Source organism: Pseudophryne corroboree, chromosome 10 (assembly GCF_028390025.1).
Source record: "Pseudophryne corroboree isolate aPseCor3 chromosome 10, aPseCor3.hap2, whole genome shotgun sequence".
NCBI classification, from domain to species: domain Eukaryota; kingdom Metazoa; phylum Chordata; class Amphibia; order Anura; family Myobatrachidae; genus Pseudophryne; species Pseudophryne corroboree.
Genome location: NC_086453.1, coordinates 14,244,506 through 14,263,841, shown reverse-complemented (window position 1 = coordinate 14,263,841; position 19,336 = coordinate 14,244,506). Strand labels below are relative to the sequence as shown.

Sequence of the window (19,336 nt, the reverse complement as noted above, 5' to 3'; positions counted from 1 at the left end):
GCAGTACTCCTTTAACAAAAGTCTGTACCTCAGGAACTGAGGCCAATTCTTTTTGGAAGAATATTGACAGGGCCGAAATTTGAACCTTAATAGATCTCAATTTGAGACCCATAGACAATCCTGATTGTAGGAAATGTAGGAAACGACCCAGTTGAAATTCCTCCGTCGGAACACTCCGATCCTCGCACCACGCGACATATTTTCGCCAAATGCGGTGATAATGTTTCGCGGTGACTTCCTTCCTTGCCTTAATCAAGGTAGGAATGACTTCTTCTGGAATGCCTTTCCCTTTTAGGATCTGGCGTTCAACCGCCATGCCGTCAAACGCAGCCGCGGTAAGTCTTGAAAGAGACAGGGACCCTGTTGTAGCAGGTCCCTTCTCAGAAGTAGAGGGCACGGGTCGTCCGTGACCAACTCTTGAAGTTCCGGGTACCAAGTCCTTCTTGGCCAATCCGGAGCCACTAGTATTGTTCTTACTCCTCCTCACCGTATAATCTTCAATACCTTTGGTATGAGAGGCAGAGGAGGAAACACATATACTGATTTGTACACCCAAGGTGTTACCAGTGCGTCCACAGCTATTGCCTGTGGATCTCTTGACCTGGCGCAATACTTGACCAGTTTCTTGTTGAGGCGAGACGCCATCATGTCTACCATTGGTCTTTCCCAACAGTTTATTAGCATGTGGAAGACTTCTGGATGAAGACCCCCCTCTCCCGGGTGAATATCGTGTCTGCTGAGGAAGTCTGCTTCCCAGTTGTCCACGCCCGGGAAGAACACTGCTGACAGTGCTATTACGTGATTCTCCGCCCAGCGAAGAATCTTGGCAGCTTCTGCCATTGCACTCCTGCTTCTTGTGCCGCCCTGTCTGTTTACATGGGCGACCGCCGTGATGTTGTCCGACTGAATCAACACCGGTTTTCCTTGCAGGAGTGGTTCCGCCTGGCTTAGAGCATTTTAGATTGCTCTTAGTACCAGAATGTTTATGTGAAGAGACTTTTCCAGGTTCGTCCATACCCCCTGGAAGTTTCTTCCTTGTGTGACTGCTCCCCAACCTCTCAGGCTGGCGTCCGTGGTCACCAGGATCAAATCCTGTATGCCGAATCTGCGGCCCTCCAATAGATGAGCCTTTTGCAACCACCACAGAAGATATACCCTTGTCCTTGGCGACAGGGTTATTCGCAGGTGCATCTGAGGATGCGACCCTGACCATTTGTCCAACAGATCCCTTTGGAAAATTCTTGCATGGAATCTGCCGAATGGAATTGCTTCGTAAAAAGCCACCATTTTTTCCAGGACTCTTGTGCATTGATGTACAGACACCTTTCCTGGTTTTAGGAGGTTCCTGACAGGTCGGATAACTCCTTGGCTTTTTCCTCGGGAAGAAAAACCTTTTTCTGAACCGTGTCCAGAATCATCCCTAGGAACAGCAGACGTATCGTCGGAAAACAGCTGCGATTCTTGGAATATTTAGAATCCAGTCGTGCCGTCGAAGAACTACTTTAGATAGTGCTCTTCCGACCTCCAACTGTTCTCTGGAACTTGCCCTTTTTAGGTCGTGCAAGTAAGGGATAATTTAGATGCCTTTTTTCTTTGAAGAAACATCTTTTCGGCCATTACCTTGGTAAAAAGGCCCGGGGTGCCGTGGATAATTCAAACGGCATCGTCTGAAACTGATATTGACAGTTCTGTACCACGAACCAGAGGTACCCTTGATGAGAAGGACAAAATTTGGACATGGAGGTAATCCTTGATGTCCAGGGACACCATATAGTCCCCTTTTTTCCGGTTCGCTATCACTGCTCTGAGTGACTTTATCTCGATTTGAACCTTTTATGTAAGTGTTCAAAACATTTTAGATTTAGACTATGTGTCACCAAGCCGTCTGGCTTCAGTACCACAATATAGTGTGGAAAAATAATACCCTTTTCCTTGTCGTAGGAGGGGTACTTTGATTATCACCTGCTGGATATACAGCTTGTGAATTGTTTCCAATGCTGCCTCCCTGTCGGAGGGAGCCGTTGGTAAAGCAGACTTCAGGGACCTGCGAGGAGAAGATGTCTCGACTCTCCAATCTTTACCCCTGGGATAATACTCGTACGATCTAGGGGTCAACTTGCGAGTGATCCCACTGCGCCCTGAGACTCTTGAGACTACCCCCCCACCTTGAGTCCGCTTGCACGGCCCCAGCGTCATGCTGAGGACTTGGCAGACGCGGTGGAGGGCTTCTTTTCCTGGGAAAGGGCTGCCTGCTGCAGTCTACTTCCCTTACCTCTATGTCTGGGCAGATATGACTGGCCTTTTGCCTGCATGCCCTCATGGGAAAGGAAAGATTGAGGCTGAAAAGACGGTGTCTTTTTTAGCTGAGATGTAACTTGGGGTAAAAAAGGTTGGATTTCCCAGCTGTTGCTGTGGTCCCCAGGTCCGATGGACCGACCCCCAAATAACTCCTTCCCTTTATACAGCAATACTTCCATCTGCCGTATGGGATCTGTATCACCTGACCACTGTCGTGTCCCTGACATCTTCTGGGAGATATGGACAACGCACTTATCTTGATGCCAGAGAGCAAATATCCCTCTGTGCATCTCACATACATATATATAGAATGCATCCTATTAAATGCTCTACATGAATAAAATATTTTCAGTCAGGGAATCCGACCAAGCCAACCCAGCACTGCATCTCCAGGCTGATGGCGATCGCTGGTCGCAGTATAACCACCGTATGTGTGTATATACTTTTTAGGATATTTTTCCAGCTTCCTATCAGCTGGCTCCTTGAGGGCGGCCGTATCTGGAGACGGTAACGCCACTTGATAAGCGTGTGGGCGCCTTATCACCCTAAGGGGTGTTTCCCAACGTACCCTAATTTCTGGCGGGAAAGGGTATAACGCCAATATTTGCTATCGGGGTAACCCTACGCATCATCACACACTTCATTTTATTTTATCTGATTCAGGAAAAACTACAGGTAGTTTTTTCACTCCCACATAATACCCTTTCTTGTGGTACTTGTAGTATCAGAAACACGTAACACCTCCTTCATTGCCCTTAACGTGTGGCCCTAATGAGAAATACGTTTGTTTATTCACCGTCGACACTGTATTCAGTGTCCGTGTCTGTGTCTGTGTCGACCGACTGAGGTAAATGGGCGTTTTTAAAACCCCTGACGGTGTTTCTGAGACGCCTGGACCGGTCCTAATAGATTGTCGGCCGTCTCATGTCGTCAACCGACCTTGCAGCGTGTTGACATTCTCACGTAATTCTCTAAATAAGCCATCCATTCCGGTGTCGACTCCCTAGAGAGTGACATCACCATTACAGGCAATTTCTCCGCCTCCTCACCAACATCGTCCTCATACATGTCGACACACACGTACCGACACACAGCACACACACCGGGAATGCTCTGACAGAGGACAGGACCCACTAGCCCTTTGGGGAGACAGAGGGAGAGTCTGCCAGCACACACCAAAAACGCTATAATTATATAGGGACAACCTTATATAAGTGTTTCTCCCTTATAGCATCTTTTATATATATACAATATCGCCAAAATCAGTGCCCCCCCTCTCTGTTTTAACCCTGTTTCTGTAGTGCAGTGCAGGGGAGAGCCTGGGAGCCTTCTCTCCAGCTTTTCTGTGAGAGAAAATGGCGCTGTGTGCTGAGGAGATAGGCCCCGCCCCTTTTTCGGCGGGCTCGTCTCCCGCTATTTTTGAAGTTAGGCAGGGGTTAAATATCTCCATATAGCCTCTGTGGGCTATATGTGAGGTATTTTTTGCCTCTAATAAGGTTTTTATTTGCCTCTCAGAGCGCCCCCCCCAGCGCTCTGCACCCTCAGTGACTGTTGTGTGAAGTGTGCTGAGAGGAAAATGGCGCACAGCTGCAGTGCTGTGCGCTACCTTTATGAAGACTCAGGAGTCTTCAGCCGCCGATTTTGGACCTCTTCTCTCTTCAGCGTCTGCAAGGGGGCCGGCGGCGCGGCTCCGGTGACCATCCAGGCTGTACCTGTGATCGTCCCTCTGGAGCTAGTGTCCAGTAGCCAAGCAGCAAATCCACTCTGCACGCAGGTGAGTTCACTACTTCTCCCCTAAGTCCCTCGTTGCAGTGATCCTGTTGCCAGCAGGACTCACTGTAAAGTAAAAAACCTAAGCTAAACTTTCTCTAAGCAGCTCTTTAGGAGAGCCACCTAGATTGCACCCTTCTCGTTCGGGCACAAAATCTAACTGGAGTCTGGAGGAGGGTCATAGGGGGAGGAGCCAGTGCACACCACCTGATCTGGTAAAAGCTTTACTTTTTTGTGCCCTGTCTCCTGCGGAGCCGCTATTTCCCCATGGTCCTTTCAGGAACCCCAGCATCCACTTAGGACGATAGAGAAAATCCGTTTATCGGCTAAAGCTCCCGTATACACACCTATACAATCGACAATCCGTTCAACCGATATCGGGTGATCAGGCCATGGATTGTATAGGTGTGTACACAGCTTAGCTGAGAATCCTGCTCATACAATGTGACTGCAGTCTACCTAACAGTCTACTACGCTCTGGGCCAAACTGAAGATACTGCAGACCATTAATACCACCGTATTAATGGTATTTTACTTATTGTGTATTTACAGGCTGGCCGAGACGCGTACCACTGAGCAGGTGTTTAACTACTACTTTTACCACTCTGAATGTTTAAGTGAAAGGGAACTAATCATGAATACCACCACAGCTTTTTATTTGTCAAATTATTCGGCGGTTGCTCTCAGCACGCTGCCACTTATTTGTCCTATATCTCAGACTAGCTAACAAGCATCAGGAACAGCACACTTTTAATTACAGGTTGAGTATCCCATATCCAAAATGCTTGGGACCAGAAGTATTTTGGATATGGGATTTTTCCGTATTTTGGAATAATTGCATACCATAATGAGATATCATGACCTAAGTCTAAGCACAGAATGCATTTATATTTCATATACACCTTATATACACAGCCTGAAGGTAATTTAATACAATATTTTTAATAACTTTGTGTATCAAACAAAGTGTGTGTACATTGGTGGTCATTCCGAGTTGATCGCTCGCTAGCTGTTTTTAGCAGCCGTGCAAACGCTATGCCGCCGCCCTCTGGGAGTGTATTTTAGCTTAGCAGAAGTGCACATGTTTTTATCGCAGAGACCTACTCAGCGCTTGTGATCACTTCAGACTGTTCAGTTCCTGATTTGACATCACAAACCCGCACAGCGTTCGTCCAGCCACGCCTGCGTTTTTCCTGGCACGCCTGCGTTTTTACGAACACTCCCTGAAAACGGTCAGTTGACACCCAGAAACGCCCTCTTCCTGTCAATCACTCTGCGGCCAGCAGTGCGACTGAAAAGTTTCGCTAGACCCTGTGTGAAACTACATCGGCCGTTGTGAAAGTACGTCGCGCGTGCGCACTGTGCCGCATACGCATGTGCAGAAGTGCCGAGTTTTTGCTTCATCGCTGTGCAGCAAACATTTTCTGCTATCGATCAACTCGGAATGACCCCCATTGTACCATCAGAAAACAAAGGTTTCACTATCTCAGTCTCACTCAAAAAATTCCGTATTTCGGAATATTACGTATTTTGGAATATTTGGATATGGGATACTCAACCTGTATCTCTCACTGGGAAAAATGTTATTTAGAAGAAAAAAAGGTCAAACATCAGAAAGGATTTCCATTATCATATAATGTCCCTACGCTCAGTAAATGCAGCTAAGAGGCCTCGTTGCGGCAAAGACGGAGGTTCTAGCACCGACGTCAGTCAGTCAGTATATTATATACCCATGTAATAACGTCACGTGTGTCAGGAGGAATTATGTGGGGTGTACCGGAGCATTTCAATATAACAAATGTTTATTTATACTAAAAACAGCAGAGATATAATGCGGTGTATAAAAGAAGGACGAATGACATTGTGTGAATATAATGAAATATGTTAATAATAGTAATGAAATCAGCTTTCCGTCAGGTGATAAGGGGCAGAGATAGGCGGATTAGGAAAAGTGATGTTAAAATCAACAAAACGAAAATGTACAACAATTAAACAACCATAAAACAGAGTTTACAACATGCACGCCATAAAATAAAGCCTGATAAGATTATAAATCTGGATTTCTGCCACAACTTGGCTGTTAGATAGCAGGTTGTATACAGATGTCAGTAGTATATCAATGGCAATAGTATACAGATGTCAGTAGTATATAAATGCCAATAGTATACAGGTGCCAGTAGTATACAGATGTCAGTAGTATATAAATGCTAGTAGTATACAGATGCAGGCAGTATAAAGATGTCAGTAGAATATAAATGCCAATAGTATACAGGTGCTGGTAGTATACAGATGTCAGTAGTATATAAATACCAGTAGTATACACATGTCAGTAGTATATAAATGCCAATAGTATACAGGTGCCAGTAGTATACAGATGTCAGTAGTATATAAATGCTAGTAGTATACAGATGCAGGCAGTATACAGATGTCAGTAGAATATAAATGCCAATAGTATACAGGTGCTGGTAGTATACAGATGGCAGTAGTATATAAATGCCAATAGTATACAGATGCCAGTAGTATACATATGTCAGTAGTATATCAATGGCAATAGTATACAGATGTCAGTAGTATATCAATGGCAATAGTATACAGATGTCAGTAGTATATAAATGCCAATAGTATACAGGTGCCGGTAGTATACAGATGTCAGTAGTATATAAATGCCAATAGTATACAGGTTCCGGTAGTGTACAGATGGCAGTAGTATATAAATGGCAGTAGTATATAAATGCCAATAGTATACAGATGTCAGTAGTATATAAATGCCAATAGTATACAGATGACAGTAGTATATAAATGCCGGTAGTATACAGATGTCAGTAGTATATAAATACCAGTAGTATACAGATGTCAGTAGTATACAGATGTCAGTAGTACACAGATGTCAGTAGTATACAGGTGCCGGTAGTATACAGATGTCAGTAGTATATAAATGCCAGTAGTATACAGGTGCCAGTAGTATACAGATGTCAGTAGTATATAAATGCCGGTAGTATACAGATGTCAGTAGTATACAGGTGCCGGTAGTATACAGATGTCAGTAGTATATAAATGCCAGTAGTATACAGGTGCCGGTAGTACACAGATGTCAGTAGTATACAGATGTCAGTAGTATACAGGTGCCGGTAGTATACAGATGGCAGTAGTATATAAATGCCAATAGTATACAGGTGCCGGTAGTATACAGATGGCAGTAGTATATAAATGGCAGTAGTCAGTAGTATACAGATGTCAGTAGTATATCAATGCCAATAGTTTACAGGTGCCGGTAGTATACAGATGTCAGTAGTATATAAATGGCAGTAGTATATAAATGCCAATAGTATACAGGTGCCGGTAGTATACAGATGTCAGTAGTATATAAATGGCAATAGTATACAGGTGCCGGTAGTATATAAATGGCAGTAGTATACAGATGTCAGTAATATATAAATGGCAGTAGTCAGTAGTATACAGATGTCAGTAGTATATAAATGCCGGTAGTATACAGATGTCAGTTGTATAGAGGTGGTGGTAGTATACAGATGTCAGTAGTATATAAATGGCAGTAGTATACAGATGCCGGTAGTACACAGATGCCAGTAGTATACAGATGTCAGTAGTATACAGGTGCCGTAGTACACAGATGTCAGTAGTACACAGATGTCGGTAGTATACAGGTGCCGGTAGTATACAGATGTTAGTAGTATACAGGTGCCGGTAGTATACAGATGTCTTTAGTATATAAATGCCGGTAGTATACAGATGTCCGTAGTATATAAATGCCGGTAGTATACAGGTGCCGGTAGTACACAGATGCCAGTAGTATATAAATGCCAGTAGTATATAAATGCCAGTAGTATACAGGTGCCGGCAGTATACAGATGTCCGTAGTATATAAATGCCAGTAGTATACAGGTGCCAGTAGTATACAGGTGCCAGTAGTATACAGATGTCAGTAGTATACAGGTGCCGGTAGTATACAGATGGAAGTAGTATATAAATGCCAGTAGTACAGTATACAGGTGCCAGTAGTATACAGATGTCAGTAGTATATAAATGCTAGTAGTATACAGGTGTCGGTAGTACACAGATGCCAGTAGTATACAGGTGCCAGTAGTACACAGGTGCCGGTAGTATACAGGTGCCGGTAGTATACAGGTGCCGGTAGTACACAGATGCCAGTAGTATACAGGTGCCGGTAGTACACAGATGCCAGTAGTATATAAATGCCAGTAGTATACAGGTGCCGGTAGTATACAGATGTCAGTAGTATACAGGTGCCGGTAGTATACAGATGTCAGTAGTATATAAATGGCAGTAGTATACAGGTGCTGGTAGTACACAGATGTCAGTAGTACACAGATGTCAGTAGTATACAGGTGCCGGTAGTATACAGATGTCAGTAGTATGCAGGTGCTGGTAGTACACAGATGTCAGTAGTACACAGATGTCAGTAGTATACAGGTGCCGGTAGTATACAGATGTCAGTTGTGTATAAATGGCAGTAGTATACAGGTGCTGGTAGTATACAGGTGCCAGTAGTATACAGATGTCAGTAGTATATAAATGGCAGTAGTATACAGGTGCTGGTAGTACACAGATGTCAGTATTACACAGATGTCAGTAGTATACAGGTGCCGATAGTATACAGATGTCAGTAGTATATAAATGCCAGTAGTATACAGGTGCCGGTAGTATACAGGTGCCGATAGTATACAGATGCCAGTAGTATACAGGTGGCGGTAGTACACAGATGCCAGTAGTATATAAATGCCAGTAGTATACAGATGTCAGTAGTATACAGGTGCCGGTAGTATACAGATGTCAGTAGTATATAAATGCCAGTAGTATACAGGTGCCGGTAGTATACAGGTGCCGATAGTATACAGATGCCAGTAGTATACAGGTGGCGGTAGTACACAGATGCCAGTAGTATATAAATGCCAGTAGTATACAGATGTCAGTAGTATACAGGTGCCGGTAGTATACAGATGTCAGTAGTATATAAATGGCAGTAGTATACAGGTGCTGGTAGTACACAGATGTCAGTAGTATACAGGTGCCGGTAGTATACAGATGTCAGTAGTATATAAATGGCAGTAGTATGCAGGTGCTGGTAGTACACAGATGTCAGTAGTACACAGATGTCAGTAGTATACAGGTGCCAGTAGTATACAGATGTCAGTAGTATATAAATGGCAGTAGTATACAGGTGCTGGTAGTACACAGATGTCAGTAGTATACAGGTGCCGGTAGTATACAGATGTCAGTAGTATATAAATGGCAGTAGTATACAGGTACTGGTAGTACACAGATGTCAGTAGTACACAGATGTCAGTAGTATACAGGTGCCGATAGTATACAGATGTCAGTAGTATATAAATGCCAGTAGTATACAGGTGCCGATAGTATACAGATGCCAGTAGTATACAGGTGGCGGTAGTACACAGATGCCAGTAGTATATAAATGCCAGTAGTATACAGGTGCCGGTTGTATACAGATGTCAGTAGTGTATAAATGCCGGTAGTATACAGATGTCAGTAGTATACAGGTGCCGATAGTATACAGATGTCAGTAGTATATAAATGCCAGTAGTATACAGATGCCAGTAGTATACAGGTGCCGATAGTATACAGATGCCAGTAGTATACAGGTGGCGGTAGTACACAGATGCCAGTAGTATATAAATGCCAGTAGTATACAGGTGCCGGTTGTATACAGATGTCAGTAGTGTATAAATGCCGGTAGTATACAGATGTCAGTAGTTCATGGGCATAGCCCCACTCTGTATTATGCAGGTATGAGCTTTGTATTTATATCTGCTGTATTAGTGTTTGTGCTGCAGGAAGCCAGTGCTTGCATTTCTGACCTTCATCAGTCCCTGGTTAGACGTTCCCTGAGGATCTCATTGCCTCTCTTGCCTGGGGTAAGGGCTGCGGCCCTTGCTATACACAGCATACCAGGAGGTTAGAGGCAGTGTTACTTGTGCTGCTGCCGGGGGTTGCAGCTGCTGTACCTACCTTACTTCTCACTGGCTGCGGTCACGTTCATTCCTGTATGTATGCTGTTGTAACCCAACGCGTTTCGTTTGGCTTAGGGTCAATACGAAACCCGTTGAGAATGGAGGCAGTGAGACCATAGCCCTCACCCCATTCAGTAAATACTGTTTTATTAATCTTTATTTTATACACGGAGAATTGTCTCTGCTACTTTTAGTCTAAATAAACATTGCATATTTACACATACCATCGGGACGCATTCCGTCCACTTCAGAGCACGCAGCCGCCACACGATATATCGATGTAAATCTACTCGGGCCAAGGTCCCCCACCAATGGCAGATTCGCTAGTACCAGTGGCAGGACAGGGAACACCGCCCAACACTGCTGTAACCTCCAGAAACATGACATTGGCCAGCCTTACAGAACTGTTCATTTACTTCCTTCACAGGTACGAACGACAAACCCGGTGGCGTACACTACATCCTGCGCTGGACCTCGCCCCAAGTCATCAAAGAAACCCACGTCCCCCTGACGGAATGGAAGTACCCTTACATGCAGTGAGACAGCCGTTCATACATGTGTGCACACGTGTTCACCAGAGGAACAGGCTGCAAACATGCTCTGAGCTCTCCCAATGATGTTAAACCCTCATGGAACGACAATACTGTCTCCAGACTACTAACCCCGAACGCTGCACAACAGTATTTTAAAACCAGTCTTTTACTTATTTTAAAATCTGGATTATTTTTTATTTTTTAACTGATAACCTGGAAAGTCTTCCTACTCACAGTACAAACGCTATTGCGCACCGTCGCCGACACCTTGAAATGCAAGAGACAAATTGCAGTCAGGCCCCCCCTGACAATTCTTATCGAGGCGGCGCTGGCAGGCAGCCATATTGTGTCTCTCTTTTCCTGCTGTTAACTTCCTATAAACAGGTAGCACTTACATATCCTACAAGTTCTTTATTATGTTTTTAGGACACTTTGGTGAAATATAGAAAATATATATAATAAAAGGATATATTATATAGGGAAATCAAGTGTTTTGTGCACTGGTGGCCACTAGATGGTGCCCGATGGAGCAATTCAAGTGTTGTTCATTCAGGCGCACACAGCTGCTGACATCACTGTTATATTGTTCCGTCATTACAAACCACAAGCCACATTGTAGTTTTTGAAGAAGTCATTGCACTTATGTGATATTTCTAGGTTCCCCATTTCTCACATTCCGCCAGCAGTTTGGAAAAAAAATCTTTAAAATGCATCCTCCGCCTAAAGACATTGGGGGTCATTCCGAGTTGATCGCTTGCTAGCAGTTTTTAGCAGCCGTGCAAACGCTAGGCCGCCGGCCACTGGGAGTGTATTTTAGCTTAGCAGACGTGCGAACGAAAGGATCGCAGAGCGGCAGCAAACTTTTTTTGTGCAGTTTTAGAGTAGCTCAAAACCTACTCAGCGCTTGCAATCACTTCAGACTGTTCAGTTCCTGTTTTGACGTCAAGAACACGCCCTGCGGTCGCCCAGCCACGCCTGGGTTTTTCCTGGCACGCCTGCGTTTTTCCGAACACTCCCTGAAAACGGTCAGTTGACACCCAGAAACGCCCACTTCCTGTCAATCACTCTGCGGCCACCAGTGCAACTGAAAAGCTTCACTAGACCCTGTGTGAAACTGCATCGTTCGTTGTAATAGTACGGCGCGCGTGTGCATTGCGCTGCATGCGCAGAAGTGCCGTTTTTCCCCCCTCATCGCTGCAGAGCAAACGAAAGCAGCTAGCGAACAACTCGGAATGACCCCCATTGTGATGTTTCAGCATTTAGTTATAACACTGACTTACATTTTTGCATAAAAGAAAACATATACATATATATATATATTTTTAAAATGAATAAACTTACATGTGCCGAGACAGCTGCCTTCCCTCCTTACAGCATATAATGGGCCTAATTCAGACCTGATCGCTCGCTAGGTTTTTTTTGCAGCGCTGCGGTCAGATAGTCGCCGCCTATAGAGGAGTGTATTTTCGCTTTGCAAGTGTGCGATCACATGTGCAGCCAAGCGGTACAAAAAAGTTTTGTGCAGTCTCTGAGTTGCCCAGAACTTACTCAACCGCTGCGATCACTTCAGCCTGTCCGGGCCCGGAATTGACGTCAGACACCCGCCCTGCAAACACTTGGAAACTCCTGCTTTTTTCCAAACACTCCCAGAAAACGGTCAGTTGCCACCCACAAAGCCCTCTACCTGTCACTCTCCTTGCGATCGCCCGTGCGAATGGATTCTTCATAAAACCCATCACACAGCAACGATCCGCTTTGTACCCGTGCGACACACGTTCGCATTGCGGTGCATGCGCAGTTCTGACCTGATCGCAGCGCAGCAAAAAAAAAAAACTAGCGTGTGATCAGGTCTGAACGACCCCCAATATATGGTATATAATGAGGCCTCTGTGTACTACTGATGCCATGGCTGAGCTATACTGCCAGATTCATTACATTATTCCGTCCTATTTCACTATTTCAGACCATTTTATTTTTTAAATCGCTCTCTTGATTGTAAATAAAAAGCATCGGTTGTGTACGTATTATTGAACAAGTATATGGATTTTATTTTATGTCTGTATCTTTTGGTCATTATATATAATATATACATATATAAGCTTGAGTAACTGTTACAAGAGCTGTTGATAATCTAGGGATCAAGCCAATGATAAATCAGAATATCAGCGTTCCTCTCTGTTGCAGTTATACAGTGGGGTTATGTACCCGGCGCAAATGGAATGTAGAAATGGCTGAAATGACCCGAATTAATATTTTTTTGACTCTGTGGAGCCAAATAACAAATCCTCACACTCCGGTCATCGCCCACTGGTAGCTGTAACAATGCGGGGGAAGGAGAAGGAATACCGCCTGCAATCAGCTGCTGCATGGAGCCTGGGGGAGGCAAGTTCAGGGTCAGAATCTCTTCTCTACTACTATTGTGCCGCCCCACTCTCCAGATTCTCACCCCATTACCATTAAATTGGGTGCAAATTAAAAAGAATGAAGATATGCACAGTATCCGCTCTGGGAGAGTCTGCGGCTGATGTATGAGGAAGAGATCAGTGATAGGATAACGCTATACACAGTATCCGCTCTGGGAGAGTCTGCGGCTGATGTATGAGGAAGAGCTCAGTGACAGGATAACACTATACACAGTATCCGCTCTGGGAGAGTCTGCGGCTGATGTATGAGGAAGAGCTCAGTGACCGGATAACGCTATACACAGTATCCGCTCTGGGAGAGTCTGCGGCTGATGTATGAGGAAGAGATCAGTGACAGGATATCGCTATACACAGTATCCGCTCTGGGAGAGTCTGCGGCTGAGGTATGAGGAAGAGCTCAGTGACAGGATAACGTTATACACAGTATCCGCTCTGGGAGAGACTGCGGCTGATGTATGAGGAAGAGCTCAGTGACAGGATAACGTTATACACAGTATCCGCTCTGGGAGAGTCTGCGGCTGATGTATGAGGAAGAGATCAGTGACCGGATAACGCTATACACAGTATCCGCTCTGGGAGAGTCTGCGGCTGATGTATGAGGAAGAGATCAGTGACCGGATAACGCTATACACAGTATCCGCTCTGGGAGAGTCTGCGGCTGATGTATGAGGAGGAGCTCAGTGACAGGATAACGTTATACACAGTATCCGCTCTGGGAGAGTCTGCGGCTGATGTATGAGGAAGAGATCAGTGACAGGATAACGCTATACACAGTATCCGCTCTGGGAGAGTCTGCGGCTGATGTATGAGGAAGAGATCAGTGACCGGATAACGCTATACACAGTATCCGCTCTGGGAGAGTCTGCGGCTGATGTATGAGGAAGAGATCAGTGGCCGGATAACGCTATACACAGTATCCGCTCTGGGAGAGTCTGCGGCTGATGTATGAGGAAGAGATCAGTGACAGGATAACGCTATACACAGTATCCGCTCTGGGAGAGTCTGCGGCTGATGTATGAGGAAGAGATCAGTGACAGGATAACGCTATACACAGTATCCGCTCTGGGAGAGTCTGCGGCTGATGTATGAGGAAGAGATCAGTGACCGGATAACGCTATACACAGTATCCGCTCTGGGAGAGTCTGCGGCTGATGTATGAGGAAGAGATCAGTGACAGGATAACGCTATACACAGTATCCGCTCTGGGAGAGTCTGCGGCTGATGTATGAGGAAGAGCTCAGTGACAGGATAACGCTATACACTGTATCCACTCTGGTAGAGTCTGCGGCTGATGTATGAGGAAGAGATCAGTGACAGGATAACGCTATACACAGTATCCGCTCTGGGAGAGTCTGCGGCTGATGTATGAGGAAGAGCTCAGTGACAGGATAACGCTATACACTGTATCCACTCTGGTAGAGTCTGCGGCTGATGTATGAGGAAGAGATCAGTGACAGGATAACGCTATACACAGTATCCGCTCTGGGAGAGTCTGCGGCTGATGTATGAGGAAGAGCTCAGTGACAGGATAACGCTATACACTGTATCCACTCTGGTAGAGTCTGCGGCTGATGTATGAGGAAGAGATCAGTGACCGGATAACGCTATACACAGTATCCGCTCTGGGAGAGTCTGCGGCTGATGTATGAGGAAGAGATCAGTGACAGGATAACGCTATACACAGTATCCGCTCTGGGAGAGTCTGCGGCTGATGTATGAGGAAGAGCTCAGTGACCGGATAACACTATACACAGTATCCGCTCTGGGAGAGTCTGCGGCTGATGTATGAGGAAGAGATCAGTGACAGGATAACGCTATACACAGTATCCGCTCTGGGAGAGTCTGTGGCTGATGTATGAGGAAGAGATCAGTGACAGGATAACGCTATACACTGTATCCGCTCTGGGAGAGACTGCGGCTGATGTATGAGGAAGAGCTCAGTGACAGGATAACGTTATACACAGTATCCGCTCTGGGAGAGTCTGCGGCTGATGTATGAGGAAGAGATCAGTGACCGGATAACGCTATACACAGTATCCGCTCTGGGAGAGTCTGCGGCTGATGTATGAGGAAGAGATCAGTGACCGGATAACGCTATACACAGTATCCGCTCTGGGAGAGTCTGCGGCTGATGTATGAGGAGGAGCTCAGTGACAGGATAACGTTATACACAGTATCCGCTCTGGGAGAGTCTGCGGCTGATGTATGAGGAAGAGATCAGTGACAGGATAACGCTATACACAGTATCCGCTCTGGGAGAGTCTGCGGCTGATGTATGAGGAAGAGATCAGTGACCGGATAACGCTATACACAGTATCCGCTCTGGGAGAGTCTGCGGCTGATGTATGAGGAAGAGATCAGTGGCCGGATAACGCTATACACAGTATCCGCTCTGGGAGAGTCTGCGGCTGATGTATGAGGAAGAGATCAGTGACAGGATAACGCTATACACAGTATCCGCTCTGGGAGAGTCTGCGGCTGATGTATGAGGAAGAGATCAGTGACAGGATAACGCTATACACAGTATCCGCTCTGGGAGAGTCTGCGGCTGATGTATGAGGAAGAGATCAGTGACCGGATAACGCTATACACAGTATCCGCTCTGGGAGAGTCTGCGGCTGATGTATGAGGAAGAGATCAGTGACAGGATAACGCTATACACAGTATCCGCTCTGGGAGAGTCTGCGGCTGATGTATGAGGAAGAGCTCAGTGACAGGATAACGCTATACACTGTATCCACTCTGGTAGAGTCTGCGGCTGATGTATGAGGAAGAGATCAGTGACAGGATAACGCTATACACAGTATCCGCTCTGGGAGAGTCTGCGGCTGATGTATGAGGAAGAGCTCAGTGACAGGATAACGCTATACACTGTATCCACTCTGGGAGAGTCTGCGGCTGATGTATGAGGAAGAGCTCAGTGACAGGATAACGCTATACACTGTATCCACTCTGGTAGAGTCTGCGGCTGATGTATGAGGAAGAGATCAGTGACCGGATAACGCTATACACAGTATCCGCTCTGGGAGAGTCTGCGGCTGATGTATGAGGAAGAGATCAGTGACAGGATAACGCTATACACAGTATCCGCTCTGGGAGAGTCTGCGGCTGATGTATGAGGAAGAGCTCAGTGACCGGATAACACTATACACAGTATCCGCTCTGGGAGAGTCTGCGGCTGATGTATGAGGAAGAGATCAGTGACAGGATAACGCTATACACAGTATCCGCTCTGGGAGAGTCTGTGGCTGATGTATGAGGAAGAGATCAGTGACAGGATAACGCTATACACTGTATCCGCTCTGGGAGAGTCTGCGGCTGATGTATGAGGAAGAGCTCAGTGACCGGATAACACTATACACAGTATCCGCTCTGGGAGAGTCTGCGGCTGATGTATGAGGAAGAGCTCAGTGACAGGATAACGCTATACACTGTATCCGCTCTGGGAGAGTCTGCGGCTGATGTATGAGGTAGAGATCAGTGACAGGATAACGTTATACACAGTATCCGCTCTGGGAGAGTCTGCGGCTGATGTATGAGGAAGAGCTCAGTGACCGGATAACGCTAAACACAGTATCCGCTCTGGGAGAGTCTGCGGCTGATGTATGAGGAAGAGATCAGTGACAGGATAACGCTATACACAGTATCCGCTCTGGGAGAGTCTGCGGCTGATGTATGAGGAAGAGATCAGTGACAGGATAACGCTATACACAGTATCCGCTCTGGGAGAGTCTGTGGCTGATGTATGAGGAAGAGATCAGTGACAGGATAACGCTATACACAGTATCCGCTCTGGGAGAGTCTGCGGCTGATGTATGAGGAAGAGATCAGTGACAGGATAACGTTATACACAGTATCCGCTCTGGTAGAGTCTGTGGCTGATGTATGAGGAAGAGCTCAGTGACAGGATAACGCTATACACAGTATCCGCTCTGGTAGAGTCTGTGGCTGATGTATGAGGAAGAGATCAGTGACAGGATAACGCTATACACAGTATCCGCTCTGGGAGAGTCTGCGGCTGATGTATGAGGAAGAGCTCAGTGACAGGATAATGCTATACACAGTATCCGCTCTGGGAGAGTCTGCGGCTGATGTATGAGGAAGAGATCAGTGACAGGATAACGCTATACACAGTATCCGCTCTGGTAGAGTCTGTGGCTGATGTATGAGGAAGAGCTCAGTGACAGGATAACGCTATACACAGTATCCGCTCTGGGAGAGTCTGCGGCTGATGTATGAGGAAGAGATCAGTGACCGGATAACGCTATACACAGTATCCGCTCTGGTAGAGTCTGCGGCTGATGTATGAGGAAGAGATCAGTGATAGGATAACGCTATACACAGTATCCGCTCTGGGAGAGTCTGCGGCTGATGTATGAGGAGGAGATCAGTGACAGGATAACGCTATACACAGTATCCGCTCTGGGAGAGTCTGCGGCTGATGTATGAGGAAGAGCTCAGTGACCGGATAACGCTATACACAGTATCCGCTCTGGGAGAGTCTGCGGCTGATGTATGAGGAAGAGATCAGTGACAGGATAACGCTATACACAGTATCCGCTCTGGGAGAGTCTGCGGCTGATGTATGAGGAAGAGCTCAGTGACAGGATAACGCTATACACTGTGGCCCTCATTCCGAGTCGTTCGCTCGGTAATTTTCTTCGCATCGCAGTGAAATTCCGCTTAGTACGCATGCGCAATATTCGCACTGCGACTGCGCCAAATAATTTTACAATGAAGATAGTATTTTTACTCACGGCTTTTTCTTCGCTCTGGCGAACGTAGTGTGATTGACAGAAAATGGGTGTTACTGGGCGGAAACACGGCGTTTTCGGGGCGTGTGGATAAAAACGCTACCGTTTCCGGAAAAAACGCAGGAGTGGCCGGAGAAACGGGGGAGTGTCTGGGCGAACGCTGGGTGTGTTTATGACGTCAAACCAGGAACGACAAGCACTGAACTGAACGCAGATGCCGAGTAAGTCTGAAGCTACTCTGAAACTGCTAAGTAGTTTGTAATCGCAATATTGCGAATACATCGGTCGCAATTTTAAGAAGCTAAGATACACTCCCAGTAGGCGTAGGCTTAGCGTGAGCAACTCTGCTAAATTCGCCTTGCGAGCGATCAACTCGGAATGAGGGCCTGTATCCGCTCTGGGAGAGTCTGCGGCTGATGTATGAGGAAGAGATCAGTGACAGGATAACGCTATACACAGTATCCGCTCTGGGAGAGTCTGCGGCTGATGTATGAGGAAGAGATCAGTGACCGGATAACGCTATACACAGTATCCGCTCTGGGAGAGTCTGCGGCTGATGTATGAGGAAGAGCTCAGTGACCGGATAACGCTATACACAGTATCCGCTCTGGGAGAGTCTGTGGCTGATGTATGAGGAAGAGCTCAGTGACCGGATAACGCTATACACAGTATCCGCTCTGGGAGAGTCTGCGGCTCATGTATGAGGAAGAGATCAGTGACAGGATAACGCTATACACAGTATCCGCTCTGGGAGAGTCTGCGGCTGATGTATGAGGAAGAGCTCAGTGACCGGATAACGCTATACACAGTATCCGCTCTGGGAGAGTCTGCGGCTCATGTATGAGGAAGAGATCAGTGACAGGATAACGCTATACAAAGTATCCGCTCTGGGAGAGTCTGCGGCTGATGTATGAGGAAGAGCTCAGTGACAGGATAACGTTATACACAGTATCCGCTCTGGGAGAGTCTGCGGCTGATGTATGAGGTAGAGATCAGTGACAGGATAACGCTATACACAGTATCCGCTCTGGGAGAGTCTGCGGCTGATGTATGAGGAAGAGCTCAGTGACAGGATAACGTTATACACAGTATCCGCTCTGGGAGAGTCTGCGGCTGATGTATGAGGAAGAGCTCAGTGACAGGATAACGTTATACACAGTATCCGCTCTGGGAGAGTCTGCGGCTGATGTATGAGGAAGAGCTCAGTGACAGGATAACGTTATACACAGTATCCGCTCTGGGAGAGTCTGCGGCTGATGTATGAGGAAGAGCTCAGTGACAGGATAACGTTATACACAGTATCCGCTCTGGGAGAGTCTGCGGCTGATGTATGAGGAAGAGATCAGTGACAGGATAACGCTATACACAGTATCCGCTCTGGGAGAGTCTGCGGCTGATGTATGAGGAAGAGCTCAGTGACAGGATAACGTTATACACAGTATCCGCTCTGGGAGAGTCTGCGGCTGATGTATGAGGAAGAGCTCAGTGACAGGATAACGTTATACACAGTATCCGCTCTGGGAGAGTCTGCGGCTGATGTATGAGGAAGA

General features: G+C 46.3%; 1 protein-coding gene across 1 annotated transcript in view; it reads left to right on the top strand.

Moving 5' to 3' along the window:
* ALDH4A1 (aldehyde dehydrogenase 4 family member A1) overlaps positions 1-12,633 on the top strand; it is a 55,745-nt gene extending 43,112 nt beyond the window's left edge. The window contains exon 15 of the mRNA XM_063942125.1: positions 10,504-12,633. Coding sequence (XP_063798195.1) covers positions 10,504-10,616 — 113 coding nt within the window. The 3' untranslated portion in view covers positions 10,617-12,633. The remainder of the gene's footprint in view (positions 1-10,503) is intronic.
* Positions 12,634-19,336: the final 6,703 nt, after the last annotated feature.